This window comes from Syngnathoides biaculeatus, chromosome 4 (assembly GCF_019802595.1).
Source record: "Syngnathoides biaculeatus isolate LvHL_M chromosome 4, ASM1980259v1, whole genome shotgun sequence".
In the NCBI taxonomy this organism is placed as follows: domain Eukaryota; kingdom Metazoa; phylum Chordata; class Actinopteri; order Syngnathiformes; family Syngnathidae; genus Syngnathoides; species Syngnathoides biaculeatus.
Genome location: NC_084643.1, coordinates 24,725,316 through 24,748,848, shown reverse-complemented (window position 1 = coordinate 24,748,848; position 23,533 = coordinate 24,725,316). Strand labels below are relative to the sequence as shown.

Below are 23,533 nucleotides of genomic sequence, written 5' to 3'. Positions count from 1 at the left end.
GTAAATCAAGCCCTTACCAAAACTCACAGGTCATAGCATTAGGTACACCTAGTCATTCAAAACACTCTACAAAGATAATCCTTGCCAATGCAATTCAACAAAATGTTAGTGCGCTGTTGTTGCTATTATTTTATTGTTCTTTCCTAGGCTCTACGATGCTTACAGCTTCCAGGTGATTCCGGTTTTGGGGGAGGTGATTGCGGGAGACTGGAAGTCGTATCAGTACTTAGTGGAAAGCATTCGCAAGTTTCCCGCTCAGGTGACGATATTCCATTTTTTTCCCCTTCGTTGAAAATCATCTTTGTGTTCAGATAGCAGTAGGCAATTGAAAAGCACATTTAAAAATAAATAAAGATTCGTTCCCTTGACAGATGTAATGCGCTGGTGACTTTGTTTTATGTTGGTGGTCTAGCGAGTGAATGGCTTTTGGGTTTAAAAAAAAAAAAATAAAATTGTTGAGGAATCTAGTGGTGTGCAATCTAATTGACCTGAATCGCCTCCCTTGGGGGGAAAGTGTCTGTACTGATGGTCCTGGTGCTGGTGTGATAATGGGTGTTGCCAATGTCCTGTAATGGTCAAAGAGGGCAGGCCACGATTTTTTTTTTCTGCAGTTCTTAGAACTCTCTGAAGTGCTTTTTGTCTGCAACAGAGCAGCCTGCAAACCATGACAAATGCAGTATGTTAAAAAATGCTTTCAACAGCAGAGCAGTAAAATACTACCAGCGTTTCCTAAAGTTAAATATAAGTCCTTTGGTTTTCTTTGTGTTTAAAATCAGGTTGTGTGGAGAGTACCATAGAGACAGTTTTTGGACCTCAACACAGAAGGCGGACTCCTTCTCCTCTGAGTTGAGTCCCATCACAGTTGTGTCGTCTGGAAACTTAATGATATGATTGGAGGGGAGGATGGTTGTGCAATCAGAGGTGTACAGACAGTACCAAAGAAGTACTGAGAGTGATGGAGGAAGAGAGGTGAGGGCAATCTGACAGTTTTGAGGTAGCCCTTTGTGAGAAAATCCATGATCTAGGAGCAGAGTGTGAAGACCAAATGATTGCTGTAAACGACGAAGAGCATCTGGACATATTAATTCTTGTTTGTGTTCCTGCGCTGGAATTGGCATCCTCTGTTGATGCAGTGAAAGGGGTCAAAGGTCAGGTGTAATCTACTTTTTATGTGCCTTGGTACGAGTCTCTCCAGCCATTTTGCCAGCCACTCGGGGGAAGAGAGCAATACTTCTGTCGTCAGTTAAACCTTTCAGACCTTGCTTTTTGGGGACAGGGATTATGAAATGTGATTTGAGGTAGGATGGGACAGTGGTTTTTGACAAAGACGGATTGAAGATGTCAAAACTCGGGCCTTGAGTACCTTCCCCAGGACTCCATCCAGACATGCCGCCTTACTTGGATTCACGGATCTGAACGCTTGCCTCGCCTCATAGTCCTGTAGAGACAGTACCTGGATGTCAAGTGTCAGGAAGAAATGAATATGGTGATGTTCTTGTCGCTGATGTTTTGGTCTTTTCCTCACAACTGGCAAAAAAACAGTTCAACTCCTCTGCCGGCGATGACTTTGTGTCGGCAATGATGGGTAAACTCTGCTTCTCTGCTAATGTTTTTTTTGTCCAGGAGGAGTTCAAGGAAATGATAGAGGATGCGGGTTTCTCGTGCGTGCACTACCACAACTTGACAGGCGGGGTGGTCTCCCTTCACTCGGGTTTCAAGATGTGAGCGGGCGACCGTCACGGCCTCTCGCTGGCTCCTTCCGCCTGCCTCAAGTGTTCAAAGCAAAAACACCTGCAAGGTCAGGATTGGATTGCCAGAATGAAATTATGAAATTGTGATGAAATTATGTTTTCACAATTTATTATGTTTGGTTCACATGTTGGAACTTGTAATAAATTGTCTCTCTCCAGAATTACTTTTTGATATCAGAAAGGACATGGCAACAATATAAAACTTTATTCTTGTAATATATGGTGCTAGTTCAAAAAACTGATTTGCTTTCAATGCCGAGAGGAAATTATGGCATCTAAGAAAATTATCTTTAAAATGCACATTTTTAAAATGAAGCACTCAAAGAACTCCAAAAAAGATAACTCAGTAACTGACTTTTATTTTGTGAACATACAATGAGTCATTGTTAAAAAATATTTTACCCTCGTATAAAAAAAAATATTTAAAACTTAAAACTGTTTTCACATTAAAAAAAATATGTAAAATGAAAACGTTTGAACGAAACGTCTTGGACAAAATAACACAAAAAAAATTATTTTTGCATGTTTTTTTTAAATCAAACATCTATATTAAAAATTGAAATACTGAGAAACGTTTTCCCCACTTTGTTTGGAAAAAAAATAATTTTGTTGCAAAAGAAAATACAACGATGCACATTTTTTCCCAATAGGATTAAAAAAAAATGCTTTACAAAGACTTTTTGTTAAATTTTATTGACATTTTTATCATCAATTTACCCCAGTGGCAGCACAGTGACTCATCTGGTTGGATTGTTGGCCTCACAGTTCTCAGGATCCGGGTTCCAATCCCGGACTTGCCTGTATGGAGTTTGCATGTTCTCCCCGTGCCTGCGTGTTTTTTCTCCGGGCACTCCAGTTTCCTCCCACATCCCCAAAACATGCAATATTAATTGGACACTCTAAATTGCCCATAGGTGTGATTTTGTCTCCATGTGCCCTGCGATTGACAGCCGACCAGTCCAGTGTGTACCCTGCCTCCTGGCTGTTGACCCCAGGGATAGATGCCAGCACTCTGCGACCCTTGTGAGGATAAGCATCTCAGAAAATGGATGGATACATAGTTTTTTTTTTATGTTTCTTTTGCAAATACCTTTTGTGCCCAAAAGCTTTTTTCTCCTCAAAAAAGGACAGTGGCCTCGTGCCATACAATCCAAAAACTTTTTCTCTTTGAAATACTTCTTTCAAGATTGTTATTGGGGAAAAAATGCTTTTCCCCAAAATATAACTTTTCTTTGAAAAAATGATTCCCATGTGGACATTCCATTTTCTGTCCTATTTTTGCACTGAAAAGGAAGACAGCACAACAACGGTTCCTCGAATAAAAGTGTATATTTGACACATCTTTGTACATTTGTAATTACAAAACCGTATGGTACTAAAGTTTTCAAATGTTTTTTTTGGTCAGAAGATTGAATCGTCTCGTGTGCAATTCTGGATCAGCATGTATATACAAAGTCTCATGAAAGTGATTTCCGTTGTCAAAAGCAAGCAAACGCTCATAAACTGAACATAAGACATGGCTTCAAGATAAATATATTAGTCAATAAATATTCAGAGAACATATTTCCATTCATGAAATGCCTTTTGCTATACACGTACACAAATATACACAAGATTGATGTCTAGCTTTTCTTAGTTGTAAAACATTTGTAAATGGTACTTCCTAACAAATATACTCTTTTTTTTGTTTGTTTCTTAAAAAAATTACAAAATATTCATTTGTACACATTTTTATCTTAAGTGCTACAAACAATAACAAAAAAATTAAATAGTGACTCACGTACCCCAAAGAAAACAACAACAACGTGTTATACTTGCATACTGTATCTCTATGCAAAAAGGCAACATTTTGGGAAGCTTGTCCTCAATGTAGAAAGTGTGTGTGTTTGTGTGGTTGTGTGTGTATTTCATAGAAACAAAATATTGGATACAGTCTGCAGGACAAACAGAAAGGCATGAATGTGTGTATTATGTTACAACTGCATTGTTTTGTTTTGTTTCAAAATAGTCACAGTACAATAAGGAAGCCTTTTGACATAGACTCTTGCTTTGGCCTTTTGGTACATCCCAGTTCATATGGCAAAAACCCTTCCTGGATTTAGTCCGCATTCTTAATATCCAGCAACTTGCACACTCTTTGTCCTCAATACTAAGACAACTCAAGTAGTCTTTGAATTTTTGGAAACAAAAGTCAGTTTTTAACCTTCATTTTTCAATCAATAGTTTTTCAGGGAACTATTTTTAGAGAGAAAAAAGTATTCTTTAAGATTTATTTTTGCCCACCCCCCAGAGTAAAACGAAATCTTTTCTCATAATCCATCAACTTTCTTCTGCTTGGGTCGCAGGCGCGGTAGCTTTAGCATAGAAGCCCAGACTTCCCTCTCCCTGGCCACTTCATTAAGGTCTTCCGTGGGAGACCCCGAGGTGTTCCGTGGCCACCTGGTAGACAGTCTCTCCTTAGTGATCTCGTGGTGCAACATCCCAACTGCTGAGCACTCTGCTGTAAACAGCTCCAGTGAGAGTTGGGGATTGCGACTCGAAGCCAAAAGGACCACATCATCTGCAAAAAGCAGCGATAGAATCATGAAGCCAACAAACCGGACCCCCTCTACGCGTCGGCTGCCCCTCGAAATTGTGCACAGTTAGTGACATTGGGAAGCCTTGGCAGGGTTCAACTCTCACAGGAAATAAATCTGATTTACAGCCAGCAATGTGGACCAAAATCCAACACTGGTCGTACAGGGACCGAACAGCCTGTATCATGGGAATCCAGTACCCCATACTCCTGGAGCACCACTCACAGGTTTCCCCGAGGGACACAGTCAAACAGCTTCTCCAAAGCTACAAACCACATGTAGACTGGTTGGGCGAACTCGCATGCATCCTCAAGGATTCTACCAAGGGTGTAGAGCTGGTCCATTGTTTCATGGCCAGGACAAAAATCGCACTGCTCCTCCTGAATCTGCAACCTTCCCGACCTTTTTCCAAGCACCCCCTCCCTTTACTGGGGAGCCTGAGTGTAATCCCCCTGCAGTTGGAACAGACCCTCTAGTCCCCCTTTTTAGAAAGGAAGACCACCATCCCAGTCTGCCAATCCAGACACACTCTCCCCGATGTCACCTCAGGGTTGCATAACTATGTCAATCAGGACAGCTCCACAACGTCCACAGCCTTTGGGAATTGCCGTCAAATCTCATCTAACCCTGGTGCCTCGTTACCAAAGAGGTTTTTAACCACCTAGATAAACTCAGCCCCAGAGATAGGACAGCCCAGGCCAGAGATCCCAGTCTCTGCTTCCTCATGTCAATCTCCATGGCTTCACTGAAGCAAGAGCTGCATTCTGCTTGGCTGTCCCACAAGCCAAAAATGTTTGATAGGATTCCTTCTTCAGCTGAACAGTATCCTCTACTGCTGGTGTACACCGACAGCTTCGGGGGTTGCCACCACAACAGGCGCCATCCACAACACCGGTCGGGGGGATTTGAAAAGTATTTTAGAGAGAATTTGTATTTTTGATGGGCAGTCTGGCCAGGAGTAGAATAACTATGGTAGACCGGTACTTGTTCTAGTAACATTTGTTTCACTACTATACAGACTATATCTGAATACGACGATGGAAAATCTCAGTCTTAGTTTTACTAGCTCTCTGTGCGGCATTTGATACTGTTGAGCACAACATACTCATCAAATGACTGGGGAACTGGGTAGGTCTTTCCGAAACTGTACTAAACTGGTTCAAAACATACAGGGAGAATTAGAAGTAGTTTGTGACAATAGGTAACTTCACATCTGAGCAAACAAGAATGACATGTGGAGTTCACCAAGGTTCCATTCTGGGACCTCTTCTGTTTAACATCATGCTCCCACTGGCACAGATTATAAAGAACAACAAAATTAATTACCATAGCGATGCTGATGACATGCAGACATATATATTAGAATGTTGTCAGGAGACCGAGGCCCTGTACATGCTCTTGGTAAATGCATTGAGGAGATTATGACTGGATCTGTCACAACTTTCTCCAGCTAAACAAAAACAAAACCAAGGTCAATGTTTTTGGAGCCTAAGGGAAACGATTACAGGTCACCACAGAGCTTCAATTTCTACACCTTAGAACTACCAACCAGGGCAGAAATCTGGATGTAGTGATGAACCTCGACCTAAACATGGAAAAACACATCAGAGCTATAACAAAGTCAGCCTACTGTAACCTTAAGAACTAATCCAGGTTAAAAGACTTAACGTCTCAGCAGGACCTGTAAAAACTAGTCCATATATTCATCTCCAGTAGGCTTCATTACTGTAACGGCATCTTTACACGTCTCGCTAAAAAAAAAATCAATTAAGAACTGCAGCTCATTTGGCACCGAGCTGCTTGAGTCCTCACTAAGCCCAAAAAAAGTGGACCACGTCAGTCCATCTCTGGGGTCTTTACACCGGCAGCCTCTCCGTCAGAGGACAGACTTCACAGTTTTGATTCTGGTCTATAACGCTCTGAATGGTCTTGGACCAAAATACATCAGTGATCTCCTGACCCAGTATGAACCCTCCAAGACCCCAGATCTTAAATTATGTTTGTATTTATGTTTTGATGTCTTTGTAAAGCCCTTTGGATCACCTTGTTGAATTGTGCTATATCAATACTTTCCTTGCCTTACAAGTGCCACATTGACCCTACGACGACGCAATTAAATGTTACAAATAAAATATTGTGCTGCACCACTCGGAGTACTAGCCCCAAACAATAAGCAGCATGTATCACTGGTCAGTACACAGGATAGGAGGATATAAAATAAATGCTCAAACGGCTTTGAATTGTTGTACTAGTGAGGACCAAGAGTGTACTAGCACACAGACCTGAAGCTGGATAAATGAATACGGAATAAATGCTGAAAAGGGTTTTTATCCAAGTTAGCATGTCTCTCTTGGAGGAAATCTGACTAGGGGGTCTTTAAGGCATGGTTGGGTGGGGGATAACCTAAAGTCTCCTAAAGCCATATATATATGAGATCCAGGTAGAAAGGATCACCATTCAAAACTCAGCCCCCAAGCTTAGCAACATCAAATTTGGTCGGCATTTCTCTCGGGATAAAGTCTCAAGAAGCCACACCCGAAAAGACTTGGGAAGTCTACCACATTATTTTGGAGCTGACATTTTAGTGGCATTTTGCCCATTTCCGGTGGTCCTTAAGTCCAAAAGACCGACTGGTTCTGGAAATGTTGTCCAGTGGCCTCCACATGTTTGACAACCACTGCTCTATGTTGACTGCGCATAAAGTAGCTCTGCACCTGAAGATGCGTCAAAATGTTATTCATAATGGAAACATGCTTAAAATCAAGTAGACCTCTAGCTCCTCAGGGGATGATGTGCATTCACATTTCTTGGATATACACCTTTTCTTGTTATATACGCATACATTTTAAATCAGTGATTCCCAACCGCTGTGCCCAATGAAATAATGCAGTTTCATTTAATTGTTCAGAAAATTGTTTTGCATTTACAACCAAGTTATCTTTGTTCATTTGTTCATCCATGCCAGCCACTAGATGGCAGATCCTATTGCCATTCAAAAATATTGCATCGCTTCGAGCTTTGAAAATAATTTTGGCCAGATGATATAATCGAAGTCGCGAGCTCTCGTTAAGTATTCAAACCTTTTCTCTCATCGGCTGCTTGATGCAAGCACAAACTTTGATGTGTCCATAACTAGCTAATCAGTGACAGCGTAATAAATTAGCAATTGTTTTTAGTAATTAAATTACTGAGTGAACATGATGATGGGGATTTGTTGAGTCGATGTTGGTCCACACAATCAGATGAAATAAAAGTAAGGTGTAATGCCAACTTTAACAATGTGGTGTTTGGTCACTCGGGCAAGATGGTTTTTGTCTGGTTTTGTGGTGTGATTTTTTTCTGGAATATGTGCCTTGGCTCAATAAAGGTTGGGAAACACTGATATATGTACAGTGTATACATGGAAAAAAACAGATACACCAAGTATAGAAAAGATATTTCTCTTGTAATACCCTCCAGAGAGACATGGGACCCTGCTCGAATGACAACACAATCACATCTTGTTTGATTTGGTATATTTAGGACTGTACAAACTACGTTGAAGCTCTAAAGGCAGCGAGTGTACGTATAAGATGCAGATGTCAAACCCTGGATGGAAGAATGGCATATGGCCATTTTGACACAATCACAGCCCACAGGAGTGAACGTGAGGAAGTCCCTATACGATGACATTCACCAAAAATCAATCTACGTGACCACATTCACCTGAAAGCAAGGCAACTGAGGGTTTTCAAACCACCGACAGACTGCTGTGGTACCAAAAGCAATTTTGTTTTTCAGGAGTCACACACCCATACAGCCCTCAGTACTTCGACTCAAAGAGTTTTCAGGGAGCTGAGGCGTAAACAAAGCCCTGGTCTCTTCCTGTTGAGGGTATGAGAGACTTCGGGTGAAGAAGTCATCATTTTGCGCCTCCACCTCCACCGTGACCGAGTCGGGCAAAAGGTTACTTTCGCAATCTGTGTCCTCGGGGATGATAGGTATTCTCTGGTTCAGTTCACAGCAGCTCTGCCCTGGGCAGGCCTCTGACTCGGCGTACTGCACGTTGACAGCGTAGTCCTCCGCATAGTGTCCCCTGTGGACCTTCATCTCCTTATAGAAACAACAAGGTAATCCTTCATAGGGGTCCGAGGAAGGGCACGAGTAGTTCTTTGAGACCCTGGTACAACGTCCAGACGCCTGGTCAGAGTCCTGGGCCTTGGCCTCGGCGTTCTGGGGAACCACCTCGAAGCAGCAAGTGCACGTCGTCCCCGTTCCCGCGCCGAGCTCGCCCACCTCAGCCCTGGTGTCCGCTCCAAGGGCCTCCAGGGCACCAGTCTCCCTGGGTTCCAGTGATGAGCGACTGCTATAGTTGGGCTCCAAGCTGCAGTTGGACAGGTGGTCCCCCGAATTATAGGAAAGCTGGAGACAGTCAAGTCCCGAGGGTCCCGCGGGTGACGACGACGACTCCTCAGGGGCTGAGGGGAACACCACGGTCGTGGCCTCCCCTGCAGAACCCCGACAAGGGCTTTTACTCCGATAGACGTAGGGATCGTAGTCGCTGCTCAATGAGCTCCGGAAGGTGGAGCAGCTCCCGTACACGCCCTGGTTGCTGACTTCAGTGCAGTCTAACATGGAATCACTGGAGGAGCAGTGGCACGGCCCTGAGCTGCTGCTGCTACTGTCGCTCCCGGGGCAGTCGGCCAGGTAGCCGCTGCACACCGAGCGGTGACCGTGGTAGCAGCTCAGGCCCGAAGCGCTGCCCCCGTCGCCCACTCTGGAAGAGGAGGCTGGAGCCATGTGCACCACGGTGGGGTACAAGAGTCCCTGCTGGAAGGCCCTACCGTGGGGAGGCTTGTGACCTTGACCCGCGGGGCCCTGGCTCGCCTCGGGAGGCTGCTGGGGGAAAGTCAAGCCCTGGAAGTAGTAGTGCTGGTACATGGTTTCGTACTGAGAGAAACACGCCGCCCTTGAAAAGTTGCGCCCGTGGAATTTGGGACGTTTAAAAGCTGGGTGGTGGGGAGGGGGCTGCGCTTGGTAGGCGGGGGGACCGCGGTGCTCCAGTCCGCAGTGGTGAGGATTGAGGGAGTGGTCCAGGTGCAGGGCGGGGTGGTAGCTCCGCAGGAAGGAAGATGCGGCTTGAGGCGGGTACAGGCCTTGAGGGTCGGGGTGCTGGTCCACCGTAAGAACGGTTATGGCGTTGCCATGAGGGTCCATGCTGGTCCGGGTCGGGTAGGCCGTCACCTGGCCGGCCCGGTGCACTCTGCCGGGGTAGTGGACCGGCAGCACCACCCTCTGCTGGCGCCCGTGAAGCGGGTTGCCGTGGTCCATGCATCCGGGACCCGTGTTTCCCTTCTTTTGCTCTGCGGACAAAAACAAACCAAACTTTTTAGCCACTTCCATTTAGGCTTTACACAATCAGGATGTTCAGGGAGTTTAAAAAAATGATAGCTATTCCAGAAATTGTGTCTGCAAGGCAAGGCTTTCTGAATTTTGCAAATTCTCTCGTTACAATTGAACTAATTAATCTCATAGGAACTCCATTTTCCTCGAGTTTATGTGGCTGTGATTTTGTAGATCGTAACAAAACAAAAACATGGCAAAGAGCAAGACTGCTGAGGTCAGCAGTTCAATTGCTGAGGAACTTACCGATGATGTTGTGTCTGCAGTGAGGGCAGGTGTGATGCTGGAGCAACCAGGGATCCACGCATTTCTTATGGAAGCGGTGAGCACATGGGATGACCCGCAACTCCTGAAGGGGGTGGAGAAAAAGAAACAACAAAAATTAATGTTAATAGATAATACATGTGTGAATAGTTTAGATGACCCTTCCCCCCTCCCACTTTAGAAGCCCCCCCCAACAAAAAAATTGCTTTTTATAGCCATTAAAAATTGCACTGTACTGGATTATAAGACGCTGTAACATATCTGTACAGTTTGAACGTCAAAACTACGGTTAAAAATACTACAATAAAAAAATACTTAGTGATTCATTTAAAATGCATTGCACAATAAAGAGAAATAAAAAAAAATCCAAAATAAATGTTTGAAAACTAGCTATTCTAAAAGAGTGAGTGCAAATTTATTGTTAATAAAAGTGCTAAGTACTAAATTTTAAAACAAAAAAAAAAAATTTACGATATCAGATGGTAATTCTCTGAATACAACTAGAGGGAGCCTGTGTACCACATGCAGGAGCCTGAGAGGTTTGCCCATCCCTTGACGAGTAAAAGAGTGAGTGCACCCCCCCTCAAAAAAGTACCTTCTCTTTGATGCTGAGTGGAAAAAAAATATAGAAACAGAGTTGCGGGTGGGACCGGCTCCAACAAGAACGCATTGAGATCCGCTGGGGACCGGCACACACGAAAGTGGCGCGTTGCTGGGAAGGTCCAAATAATCGGCATCAGTCAAGCCAATAAATGCTCGTGACTCAGGAGTTTGGCCTTTGATGTGTTTTACGGGCCCGCTTCCTGCGTGCAACGACCGGCGCCGCCACACTTTGTTGTGCTGCTGACCATTCAGGGACACTTTTATGACTAACAGTAAAACCTTCAAGAGAGGAAGATTAGAACACACAATGAAGGTCTTCTTCTTTTTTTTTTTTTTTTTTTAAGACAAGCTGGAAAACAGGAAGCGTGTGATCACATCCTCAAAACACTGCTGGCTTATCTCTCTTACAGCAGGTGCGCTGGGGTGGGGGGTGGGGGGAATAAAAAAAATATATATATGTTTTTTCATTTTCCAAGCCACTTATCCTCACAAGGGATTTCTGCAGCTCATGTTAAAAAAAGTCCTATAGTTCCCTGAGCTATTGTCTTATTAATTTATTTTATTTTTGTCAGTTACAGAGCGTGATAGTTTCGATTTTAGCAAGGACTACAGAATAAAGTAAATAAAAAAATCTAAGAATACAAAAATAAAAAAACTGAAGCAAAAATATGTAGGATCCATCCTTGAATAAAAAAGATGGAGGAATTAAAAGTAAAAAATGTGCAAGGTCCATCCTGAATTAATTCAGTGAATAAAATTCATATAAATATCAATTTAAAAAAACAACAACAAAGACGATGATTATCTTACCAAATAGAAACAAATATGAAAATATCTATGTGCAATTAAAGTTACATCAATATAATCCCAAAATGTTTGTAGGCTATCCCTAATTATTTAATCGTGTTAAAAAATGGGCTCATAAAGCATCATCACCATCCATCTGGAAGTACACGATCATGTACCCATGTTACATACATGACTGTGTTCAGTAGTTTTATTAATCAACACAAACCCCTGTCATCAGTATATTCTTAATGGGGACCGGTAGTGGTACAATGGCTCCCTCTAGTGGCATGTGAGAAAAAAAAATGAAATTCATCATTCAACTGCATCATGTTCCAGTGGCTCACAATAATACTGAACGCTTGGGCCTACTCGGCTAATCGCATACCTCCCCGTCGATGTACTTCTCCAGGCAGATGGCGCAGTCGGACGTGGAGCTGCTGCTCAGCGAGTCGGACGCCCCGCAGGTGCTTTCGCGCGCCGCTTTGCCGCCTTTGGCCTTAAACTTACGCGTCTCCATCTTGTCCAGCGCCTGGCTCGCCATCCTGTTCATGGAGCTCTGCGTGCACAAAAAAAGGAAGAACACGCAAAATCATATCACAATCACAAAACTCCGCCTCCAGCCCTACGATAGTAAGTAAGTTTCTTTCGGCTTGTCCCGTTAGGGGTCGCTACAGTGTAACATCTCAGATGAACGCTGATATTTGTTTGGCAAAGTTTTTACGCCGGATGCCCTTCCTGACGCAACTCCTCTTGGGGAGTAGAGGCCCCAGTGAAGCTGGGATAGTAACTCATGGGGATAATAAATTATGTGTATTATTGATCAATATATATAGAAAATATTGTGTGACGACATCAAAATATCTACTACAGTACACCCTACTACACCATAAGAAAATTGCTATACAATGACTGCAATGCCAACTTATTTGATGACTAATAACCTTTTCATTTGAAAAAATGATTCTTCTTTGTCATAATGTATCTATGTATATACTATTATTTTTTATGTTTGCATATTTCAGAAAAAGTGCAGACAAATTGGGAGTTCATAATTATGAAGCAGGTAGTCAAAAAGCCACTTCTCCAGTTGTTGATGCCCATTAAACACACACGTGTGTGCGTGCGTTGTTTTTGGTTTTCAGTTTTGGGCAGTGACACATTGCCCATTTCCAAAGACTGCTGTGTCATTCTTTCAATCATTCTCATTCATGTCATATTTCCATTCATTCATGTCATTGGTACCAGTGACAGTTAATCATTGTATTTATGTTTGCGTGTTTGTGTGCGTGTGTTTCTGCATCTCTTGTCAATAAAATGTGTGTGTGAGATACAACATTCCCCAGATGGGTTTCCATTGCATTTCCAGTCATTATTTCGGTTTGCAAGTGTTTCGGGGTACAAACGGGGGTCATGGAACAAATGAAGTTTGCAACCTGAGGTTCGACTGCATTTTAAAATCTTTTTCTCTCTCGCCCATTTTCGCCACAATGTGCAGAGCGACACATTCAAGGCCCGTCTGAATTAACAGCACTAAGTACGTGTGTGTGTGCGTGTGTATACCTGACTCCTCCTCTGCTTGAGCTTGATCTTGACGAGCAGAATGAGGCAGACCAGCGACACGACCACGAAGAAGGCCAAGAAGATGCCCATGTCGAAGTACTCGGTGGGCTGCTGTCATCCGCCAACAAGCGCACCGGCAAATAAGAGCGTGCAAATAATTGGTAGTAAACATGTGCGCCATATGACTTTGCAAATTGTACTCAGATTTTTGGTTTTTTTCCCCACAAAGATTCAATGGATGATGGGCAAGTTGGTTTCTTCGGTGCTCCCTGGCTTGTGCCCGAGTGGACGATTATATTTTCGTTTCATTTGAATTTGAATGGAATTTTTTTTTCGAGGAAGTTCAAAGATTTTTCTTCTGAATATTTTTGATTGTTTTTTTTTTTTTTTCATTATTTTGTTTCATGTTTGTTTGTTTTACAGTGATCTGAGCTGATGAAGCTTTTTACTAATTTAATTGTTTTTTATAGATGTTTAAGTATTTACACATGGAATTTTGAGAGGTGAAAAATTCTTTCACAATGACTTTTGAAGATGTTATATTTTTTTACATTTAATTTTGGGATATGTTGAATTACGTACACTGAATTGTGAGGATGTTTACCTTGTTGATAGTTTTTTTTTTTAAAGAAATTTTTTTAACATTGACTTTTTGAAATGTTGATTGCTTTACAGTAATTGTATGAATATGATGGAGAATTTTTGGAGAGGTTCATATTTATTTTTTTGTAAAATTTCTTCGTTTTGTTTTTTCACACAATTTTTTGGAATATTTGGAGCTTTCAAAAAAACATTTCATGAAATTAAATTGAATGGAAACACTCAGTGGGAACGAATCGAAGAACGGCATGTAACCCGGAAACAACCCATGTATGACATAGAATGTACTTGCAGGACATACAGAACTTTTTTTTTTTTTTAATTGGGGGCGGGGTCTTACCCTGGGGGGTCTGTGTTGTATCCTAGCGCGGGCCACTTTCTGCTTGTTGACGATGTTCATCAACTTGACGGCGTCGTTACCCTTCACGTAGACCACCGGGCGCTTCAGTGGGTCGTCGCCCACCTGGTTGAGCTGAGACGGGCAGAGAGAGCCAGGAGAGCACGTGAGCTACCCGATCCATCCAAAACCGGAACCCCACTAAACCTTTAAGGTTGGTACATTTGACAAGAAAACATTTAATAATTTCCTGGGATGCATACTTCAACACAAAAGCATGTAGTTGGAATAGTACCAAAAAAAAAGATGAAATTTGAAGGGAATAAAGTCAGAATGTTAAGTTTTCAGTGTATAAGTATAAAGCTGTGACTTCACGACAAGAAAGTATTTTCATTCAAAAAAAAAGTGTAGAGGGGGTGCTTCGAGAGTATGGGTCGAGAACCCATTGACGTGGGCTGTTTGATCCCTGTTAGAGGAAAACGTGCTACAAGGAGAACAGTGTAACCTTGATTTGAATACAGAATATTAACAGAATAAAGTCATAATAGCTTAAAGTGAAATGCTGCCAAAAAAAAGTAATATTGCAAGAAAAATCTGACGAGAAAGTCAAGTTGGAATATTACAAGAAAAGTCGCTCATTTTCAAGGATATGACCTTGATATTAAAAAACTGAAGCGCTCAAGATTTTTTTTGTAAATGGAAGGAAATACAGATGGAACATTGTGAAAATAAAGACATTTTACAAGGAAAAAATACCCAGGTGTCTGTGTATGAGTGAAATGAGTGAATTTAATTGAGATTTTTTTTCATAAAAATAAAGTCTCAGTATTACAAGAAAAAAATGTATTTCCTAACGACCAAGTTGTAATATCCAGTGAGGGGCAAAAAAAAAAAAACTTTCTTGGATTAGATTACATTAATCCATCCATTTTCTTTTGCCATTTATCCTCATGAGGGTAGCAGGGAGTTCTGGAGCCTATCCCAGCTGTCAATGGGTCTGAGGTGGGGGTACACCCTGAACTGGACGCCAGCCAATCGTGGGGGACATGGAGACAAACAGCTGCACTCACAATCCCACCGAGGGGCAATTTAGAGTGTCCAATTAATGTTGCATGTTTTGGGGATGTGGGAGGAAACCGAGGTGCCTGTAGAAAACTCACACAGGCACGGGGAGAACATGCAAACCCCAGACAGACAAGGCCGGGATTGAACCTGGGTCCTCAGAACTGTAAGGCCAACACTTTACCAGCTGAGCCACCGTGCCGCTAGATTAGACAAAATTTCTTGAAATAAAATACAGTACAATTTAAATCTACTGTGAATCCTGTCAGTCTTTTTGCCGTAATTTTCAATTTTTTTCCCCCCGCTTCTTCTTTTCCTTTCGGCTTGTCCCGTTAGGGGCCGCCACAGCGTGTCATGTTTTTCCATCTCAGCCCATCTGTGGATCTTTCTCTCTAACCCCAACTGCCCTCATGTCTTCCATCACCACATCCATCAGCCTTCTCTTTGGTCCCCCCACAATGAATCTAAATTTATTGTCAGATTCCAGTTGGGGTTTTATAATTGATTAATAATCCCTTCGTGGCCCCAAGTAATCAAAGCAGAAAAGATGAAAATTCCATTTTGGCAGGAAAAGTGACAAGAAAACAGATGACGTTGAGATTCCTTGCGGGACTTTGACATCTGTAAAAACCAAAGCAACAACAACAACAAATCTTTTGGATGTTCTGATTTAGCTTCTGTTTGGATGCTAGAGTAATCGTGCTCATTTGCCAGTCCTGGCTCTAGAGAAGCCCACAAAAACTAGAAACAACACACAAAGAAAAAGTGAAAATGCTGGGGATGGACAGCAGGACTGAAAAGTGCGACAGCATCTGGTTCAGGGTGTTGGTTGTCTTTCAAGTCTCGACATTTTCAAAAATAATCTGTTCCAAGGTTATGCTGTGGTAAAAAAACAAAAATCCCAAAGCAAGATATTACCTCTATATAAACTCTCTCACACAGGCAATAATAGCAACGATTAGTTTCACGGCCCCAAAGGAAATATAAATGATCTGTTCCAGGGTAAAACTGCCAATCATGTTAAACTTTATCACGTCGTGTGTGACAACCAACCTGGTCTATGGCGTCCGGGTTTTCTGACACGTCAAAGATGACGGCAGTGGCTCCCCGCTGCACCGCTCTCTTGGCCTGAAAATACAAACACACACAGGCCATAACATTAGGTACACATCCCCAATGCAGTCGAGTTAAAGAGCGAACTCTCTAAAGCTAAAAATGCTCATTGTTCCTGATTATTTGGCTTGGAGGACATCAAGTTGAGGATAGAAAACACAACTTTATGAACAAAGTTTCTGCATCGCGATTGTTGAGGCGGCCAACCAGAAAGCGGTCTTGGCGCCAATTCTTAGACCCCTGGTGGACACCAGCGGTAAGTGATCCTATCAAGCTAAGGAAGGAGTCATTTTGGGCCTTTTATGTCCGTGGGACTCCAGAAGCAGCTGACGGCCACCAACTTGCCAAGAGGAATACAGCTTTGGTAGTCACTTTTGGAGAGTTTTGAGAAGATTCTTTTCCACCATCTGTGGTTTCACCATCAACACTATGTGTAGTGGGGATGGGACGCTGCTTATCTGAACTCAGGATATTGTGAGTCGGTGGGCCAAACACTTTGAAGATCAGGAGCAAGCAGTGTCTGGGAACGCTGATGTCGGTTCCCCTGTCTCTAGGGTAGATGAGTTTTGCCTGTAGTCTCAAAAGGCTCTGGGTATTGGTCTTGATTGGCGTGCCTATGCAACATTGCATGGACAATGGGGAAAGTAACTCCGGATAGGTAGACCAGGATGGTGGTCCCCCTTATTAAGCAGGGAGTGCTGAAGGGGTGCCCAAACTATTGGGGGATTGCACTTGTCACCTTCCCTGGGAAGATGCATTCAGGGCTTCTGGAGAGAAGGGCCCATCACAGGCTCAGACCAGTCTGCATATCATTTGTGGACTTGAAGAAGGCTTTTGACTGTGTCACTTAGGTAGTCCTGAAGAGGGGGTGCTTCGGGAGTATGGGTCGCGAACCCATTGACGTGGGCTGTTTGATCCCTGTTAGACCAGAGCTAAGAGTTTGGTCCACATTGCCAGCAGTAAGCCATGCTCATTTCAGGTGAACGTTGGACTCCACCAAGGCTGCCCTTTGTCAATGATTCTGTACACAACTTTTTGGGACAGAAATTGTATTTTGCAGGCAATGTGATTCCGTTGGCTTCATCAAGCTGTGAATTCCAACACTCAATGGAGCGGTTCGCAGCAGAGTGTGAAGTGGAATCTGAGACCATGGTCCTCAGTCAGAAAAGGGTGGCGTGCCCTCTCCTGATTAGGGATGAGTTCCTACCCCAAGTGGAGGAGCTCAAGTATCTTGGGGTCTTGTTCAAGAGTGGGGGAAGAATGGAACGGGAGATCATCAAGCAGATTGTAGCAGCGTCTTCAGTGATGTGGATTTTGTATCGGTCTGTTGTGGTGAAGGAGCTAAGCCTTCAATTTACTGGTCATATCTATGTTCCTATGCTCACCTGTGGTCACAAGCTGTGGGTCGTGACCGAAAGAACAAGCAACAGAAATAAGTTTCCTGCGCAGGGAATCCGTGCTTTCCTTTAGTGAGAAGCTCGGTCATCCGGGAGAGGCTGAGAGTAGAGCTGCTGCTCCTCCGCATTGAGAGGAGCCAGATGAGGTGGCTGGGGCATCTGATTCGGATGCCTCCTACGTGTCCAACCGGAAAGAGTCCCTAGCTCGGGACAGGAAACTCTGGACATCCAAGCTAATGCTACTGAACCCGCGACCTGACCTCAGATAAGCGGAAAAAAATGGATGGCTAGATAATGTTGCTGTGTGCTGCTCTTATTTGGACAATGTTTTGATGTGGAGGAGATCATATCCTGGCATTATGCCCTGCCCTTGGGGACATGCCAGCCTCGCTTTGGAGTCGCCGCAAGGAAGACAGATGGACACACAAGAAGGATGGGGGGTGGGGGTTGGGGAGAGGGGGGGTGGGGTGTTTGGAGGGGGATCAAAGTGATCGCTCGCAGGTCACATGGGAGGAAGTGAAATGCCACAGCCGAGGCGCCTTCAGTTCCCGTCGCCATGGCATTGCGCTCGCGTCCCGGTAGGCCACCAGTAAGTCACTTGGACACTTGCTAACATTTTTTTCACACACAGCTGAATTAACGTTGAAATGTTACAAGGACAACAATATACACGTATTGTTCTAAATATATAGTCTGCCAAAATCAAGTTGTAAAATCATGACGGGGGGGGGGGGTGTCTCAATTTTACAACCATAAAGTCAGATTAAGATGAGGGGAAAATGGAGTTCAATGATGGGCAAGAGAAGGAAATAATTTTAGCAGGAAAAATATTAATTTCAGGAGAATTAAGTCAATGTTACTAGAGGGAAAAACAATTTTTCAGTGAAGTTGTATTGAGTCAAAACAAAGTCTTCATTTTACAAAAATAATGGTAAAATATTATGAACGAAGAAGGTAATTTTATGAGAGAAATGTTATCATTGTTATTCCACAAGAATATTAAATCTCATAAAGTCATAATATTACTCAGGTGGGAAAAAAAATATTTACATTTTACCACAAGAGCACTGGTCACTAATTCACAAGAAGAAATAAAAACTTGAGACGAGAAAAAAATTCACAATCAAGTCAAAGTAACTTTGTAATATGAGATAAAAAATAACTTTTCTGAGAATAAATTTGGAATCTTGCAGAAGTAAAATGTAAATTTACGAGAAGCAATGCCAGAATTTGAGAACAAATCTTAAATTTAGGAAACTACAGTTGTAATACAACCGAGTAAAAAAAATATAATTTTGCAGAGTAAAGTGATGAGAAAAAAAATAATAATTTTATAAGAATATTACAAAATAATAATACATTAATAAAACTACAACCAAGACAAACTTGATTTAAGGAGCTTGAAGGTGTGGTACAACAAGTAGAAACTTCGATACATTTTATGGAGGGAAGTTGTAATTTCAAGATAAAAAAATCTGCACTACCGCGACTCCCGTGAGGATGAGTGGCTCAGAAAAAGAACAGCAGCAGAGTTTTAAGGCGTTTTACGTCTTAATTCCGCAGGCTTGTACATGGCTTGGTGACAAGTCCCAATTTGGAGTTAAAAGCGACGATCTCGTCTGACTGTTTTTGTTTGTTTTGTTTTTAGCGCAAGCTGGTTTGCCCACGGAGGCATTTTTGTTGTCGTCAGGCAAGTCGACGCACTGCAGATTCTTAAGGAGTGAACCCGTCTTCATCTTTTCAAAGCGTTTCAGCCGCAGCTATTAATTATTAACTGGCAGAGTTGACATCAAAGCGGCAGACTGCTGAGGAATTAAGTTTGGCTTTGTGTGCGAGCGCAAAAAGTGGGTGAGAGGGAAAAGAAGCAGCCGACGAGCGCTTTTGAACTTTCCAAGTGCGACGAGGCCAGCGGGGAGAGAAGTGAAGTGTGCTGTTAACTTGCGGGAAACAACTGCACAAGTGTGACGGCTGTTCCTAATATTACGACTTTACAATTATGAATTATGAAACTTTTATCCTGTTAATAGTGTGGATTCCTTTCCGTATATTTTTCCTGTAAAAGTAGGACTTGTTTCCTCAAAATATTACAACTTTAGCTCATCACTGAATGTTTGTTGAAAAATACCTCTTTACAACGTGTTCAGTGTGAACATCGTGTCCAAATTACTTAAAGGTCAAGTGTCATTCCTATAAACATTCTTAAATAGATAATGTAATGAAAAATACATATAACATTATTCACTTCAATGTCTATACCAAAAAATAAATATGAGCGGAGAGCTCACATGAACACCATCAGCCCAGTTTTGTTTCATGCAAAGTTGCAGAAGTGTCATTGAACATCCAAGTGGTTGTCATATTGGCTGCATCTCCTGCCCGTGATGTCACATTTACCATTGAATACATGCTGTGGCCCCTACTATGGGTGACGAACACGCCCCTTCTGACACGGAAGCTCTTTTCGAAGAAGAGAACATCTCACAATCAAGTGAGGTGTTCGGAGCATGTTTAGATGATGTGTGGATCACTTCTAACTAACAACAGACTCCCAGACAGTATGTATGAGCCAGACCGGGCGAATCCATGCTCGTCCGAGAGGCACGGTTTGGCCGGCGGCTCATGGGACACGGAAGCTCGGCCGAAGCAGTGATCGGCGGACACAGCGCTGACGAGCACATTGACACATTAATCACCGCTGAATTACAGTTATGGATCTTGTGTTACGTTCTGAAAGGATTACATCCTCCCCCCAACTATTGTTTTTTTTAGTAGCTGTATGCACACCTACCTGTCATTTGGAAACCAAAAAGCTCTCGTCCTTCGCATCCGTGCAATTCATTTTTCACAACGAACCGGGTCTCTTGAAAACTTATGAAAGGTAAATCTATAGTCCCGAGTGTTCGAGCAATATGCAGCAATTTAACAAGCCGCCATTTTGATTAACATGAAGGAACAACGAGCTACCTTCCCGGCGGTAAAACTAGTAGAAACATACGAGAACGCTTGAGTGCGCGACCGCCCTTAACGTCACTTCCTGCTTCTTGTCGAAAACAAATCCCTCGAGAAGATTTTCATGCCGGAAATTACAAAAAGCCATATGTCAAAATTGTGTTTTGTGGTGAAAAAAATGGATGGGTCCATACTAGCTACCGTTTTTCATTAATAACATGCTAAATATAATCCATTTCATGACAGTGGCACTTTAAAAAGAAAAACATTTTGAATGTTTGCTATTTCGCCCATCCAACATTACAGAATTGGTATATATATATATATATATATATATATATATATATATATATATATTTTTTTTTTTTTTTTTTTTTTTTTTTTCTTGTTCAGTTGTTCCTAGGTGGGGTTGACAGGGGTTGCCTCTTAACTGCCCCACTAGGGAAGTTTGTCAGCCAAATGCCTGCTCAGCGTTGGATCTTATTTATCCTCCACGCGCGATGACCCGTATGGATGGAGTTGATGCCGAGTCGGGGATGGGACACCAATTTCCCCGCCGGCTCGGCAGCCCAAGCGCACAACCTTCCCTCGCCCGACAGGATGAAAACCGCAGCCGCAAAAAGCGCAGGCCGCTCTGGAGTCTAGACGGCGCTGAAAACCGAGGCTATCTTTAGTGTCTCCAGGCCGGCAGGGTTGCCAGCTTGAGATGCTTTCATACGCGTTGCCGCCCTGCCCCACAACTGTACATTGAAGAATTAATCAAACATATGTGCGGCGCACTCGCATTTGCACACCTGCATTTGCGCCTGTTTCCGCTAACACTCCCTCACTTTTTTTGCTCTTACTTTCTTCTTCTTGTTCTTCATGCGCCTGCCGCTCGCTCCCCTCCTGCTACTGCTATAATTAAGGCAATTAAGTCTTCAGAGGACTGCACACTGCTATTAAATCGTAATTTCATGTTGCCTTCTGGCTTTATTAAAAGATAAAGGCATATTTTTCTCCCATGGATCTGCTCATATGTGGTTGCTGTCTTTCTTCCACCTCCCCTCCTTCTCTCCCACTCTCTCTCTCTCTCTCTCTCTCTCTCTCTCTCATGCTCGGCCACAGTTCCCCCCAAAATCAAAGCAAACGCAGCACTGTGTCATGCCATCTATTCGGCGCACAGCCAGCTGACAGAACGCCACCATCTGGTGGTGTGATGGCTACAGTGAAATACGGACAATATAAGTATAGTAATTGGTAATAATATGTAACCCCAACCCCAAAGAAGTTAGGACGTTGCGTTAAATGCAAATCCACAAATTCTGTTCAACCTATATTTCATTTAATACACTGCAAAGACAAGCTATCTAATGTATAAACTGATCAACTTTATCATTTTTAGTAAATAATCATTAACTTGGAATTTTAAGGCTGTAACTAACACACGTTTCAGAAAAGCTGTGACACGGTCATGTTTACCACTTTACCTTTTCTTTTAACAATATTCAATAAATGTTTGGGAACTGAGGATACTAATTGCTGAAGCTTTGTAAGTGGAATTCTTTGCCATTCTTGCTTGAAGTTCAGCTCCAGTTGTTCAACAGTCTGAGGTCTCCATTGTCGTATTTTATGTATTCATAATGAGCCACATATTTTCATTGAGAGACGGGTCTGGAGTGCATGCAGGCCAGTCTCGTACAGGAACTCTTTTACTCTCAAGCCATGGTGTTGTAACACGTGCAGAATCTGGTTTGGCATTGTCTTGGTGAAATAAGGAGGGGTGTCTGAGAAAAAGACATTGCTTGGATGGCAGCACATGTCTCTACAAAACCTGTATGTACCTTTCAGCCTTAATGGTGCCTTCACAGATGTGTAAGTTACATATGTCTTTTGCACTAACTAAGCACCATACCATCACGGATGAGCTTTGCATCCATAAAAGTCTTGATGGTTCTTTTCCCCTTGGCACCGGAGGACACGACTTCCACAATTTCCAAAAACAATTTGAACTGTAGACTCGTCAGACCGTCTTAGATGATCTTAGATTTTTGGGAACCTGTTGCAGCCATAAAATTCTAATTTGATTATTTGCTAAAAAATAATAAAGTTTGAACATGAAATGTCTTGTCTTTGTAGTGTATTCAATTAAATATAGGTTGAACGTGATATGCAAATCATTTTATTCTCTTTTTATATGTGTCCCGACTTCATTGAAATTGGGGTTTTGCAGAAATGAATTTCACCAAGCAGACTATCCACTTCGAAAAGCACATTTTTAATTCATTAAAATCTGGAATTTTCCTTAGAATGAAGTTGTGACAATTGGAAAACAAGTGATAGTAATAACTGAAAATGTCAGTTTTAGGAGACAAAAACCCGCAAATCGCAAGAATAAATGTAACAACGTAGCTGATTTTACAAGAGGTAATGTAATGACAAAAAGGGAGTTTAGGATTTTATCTTAGATTGCATAAAAAGTTAGCATATTTCAGGAAAACAATGTAAAAAGAGAACCTTTCTGTGTATGGTAGAATTGCAGGATGGGGGGCGGGGGCGGGGGGGAGATCACAGTTGACCCACGAATTTTCTGGCTTTAGATTTAGTATCAGGGGGCTTACAGCCATGCTACCCTGACAACGGCTTACGACCATGCAACCCTGAGAACACTCGATCAGAGTTTGGAAACTAAGTGCGTATGGCCCTGGTTAGTACTTGGATGGGAGACCGCTTGGGAATACCAGGTGCCGAAAGATTCTCTCCCCAGCTAGATGCAGAGGGGTTGCGTCAGGAAGAGCAGCCGGCATAAAACTGTGCCAAACAAATATAAGTTAATCTAAGATGACATGCTGTGGCGACCCCTAACGGGACAAGCCGAAAGGAAAAAAAGAAGATTTAGTATCAGAGGTGTAAAACCCCAAAATGCGCAATGCCACAAAGGCTGCATGAAAGCCGACTTTGGACACGGCAAAGTCTGTTTCGTGAGTTTTGAAGTTAGCCCCCAAATTTGCCGTCGACTGTGAAAGCATGTGTTTGCCGTTGTCATGCCCATGTCGCAACCCATCTAAAGATGTGAATGCGTGAAGCCGCAGAGGCTTTGTAAACACAGTATATTGGCACCATTTAAAAACACCTCTCATGTTGCCAATCGGGCAACACGGTGGCACAGCT

General features: G+C 42.7%; 2 protein-coding genes across 5 annotated transcripts in view; one reads left to right on the top strand and one right to left on the bottom strand.

Moving 5' to 3' along the window:
- coq5 (coenzyme Q5, methyltransferase) overlaps positions 1 to 2,610 on the top strand; it is a 30,826-nt gene extending 28,216 nt beyond the window's left edge. For 2 of the 3 annotated variants that reach the window (XM_061816884.1, XM_061816883.1), the window contains exons 7-8: positions 148 to 259; positions 1,624 to 1,760. In XM_061816884.1, the coding sequence (XP_061672868.1) occupies positions 148 to 259; positions 1,624 to 1,725 (214 nt within the window). In that variant the 3' untranslated portion in view covers positions 1,726 to 1,760. Of the gene's footprint in view, positions 1 to 147; positions 260 to 1,623; positions 1,799 to 2,473 lie in introns of those variants that run through there. The other variant, XM_061816885.1, reaches the window with a different exon arrangement.
- A 5,499-nt stretch (positions 2,611 to 8,109) lies between these two features.
- znrf3 (zinc and ring finger 3) overlaps positions 8,110 to 23,533 on the bottom strand; it is an 84,676-nt gene continuing 69,252 nt past the window's right edge. The window contains exons 3-8 of one of the 2 annotated variants that reach the window (XM_061816882.1): positions 15,978 to 16,052; positions 13,866 to 13,997; positions 12,926 to 13,033; positions 11,751 to 11,921; positions 9,956 to 10,058; positions 8,110 to 9,669 (exon numbers count right to left, since the gene is read on the bottom strand). In XM_061816882.1, the coding sequence (XP_061672866.1) occupies positions 8,111 to 9,669; positions 9,956 to 10,058; positions 11,751 to 11,921; positions 12,926 to 13,033; positions 13,866 to 13,997; positions 15,978 to 16,052 (2,148 nt within the window). In that variant the 3' untranslated portion in view covers position 8,110. Of the gene's footprint in view, positions 9,670 to 9,955; positions 10,059 to 11,750; positions 11,922 to 12,925; positions 13,037 to 13,865; positions 13,998 to 15,977; positions 16,053 to 23,533 lie in introns of both variants that reach the window. The other variant, XM_061816881.1, reaches the window with a different exon arrangement.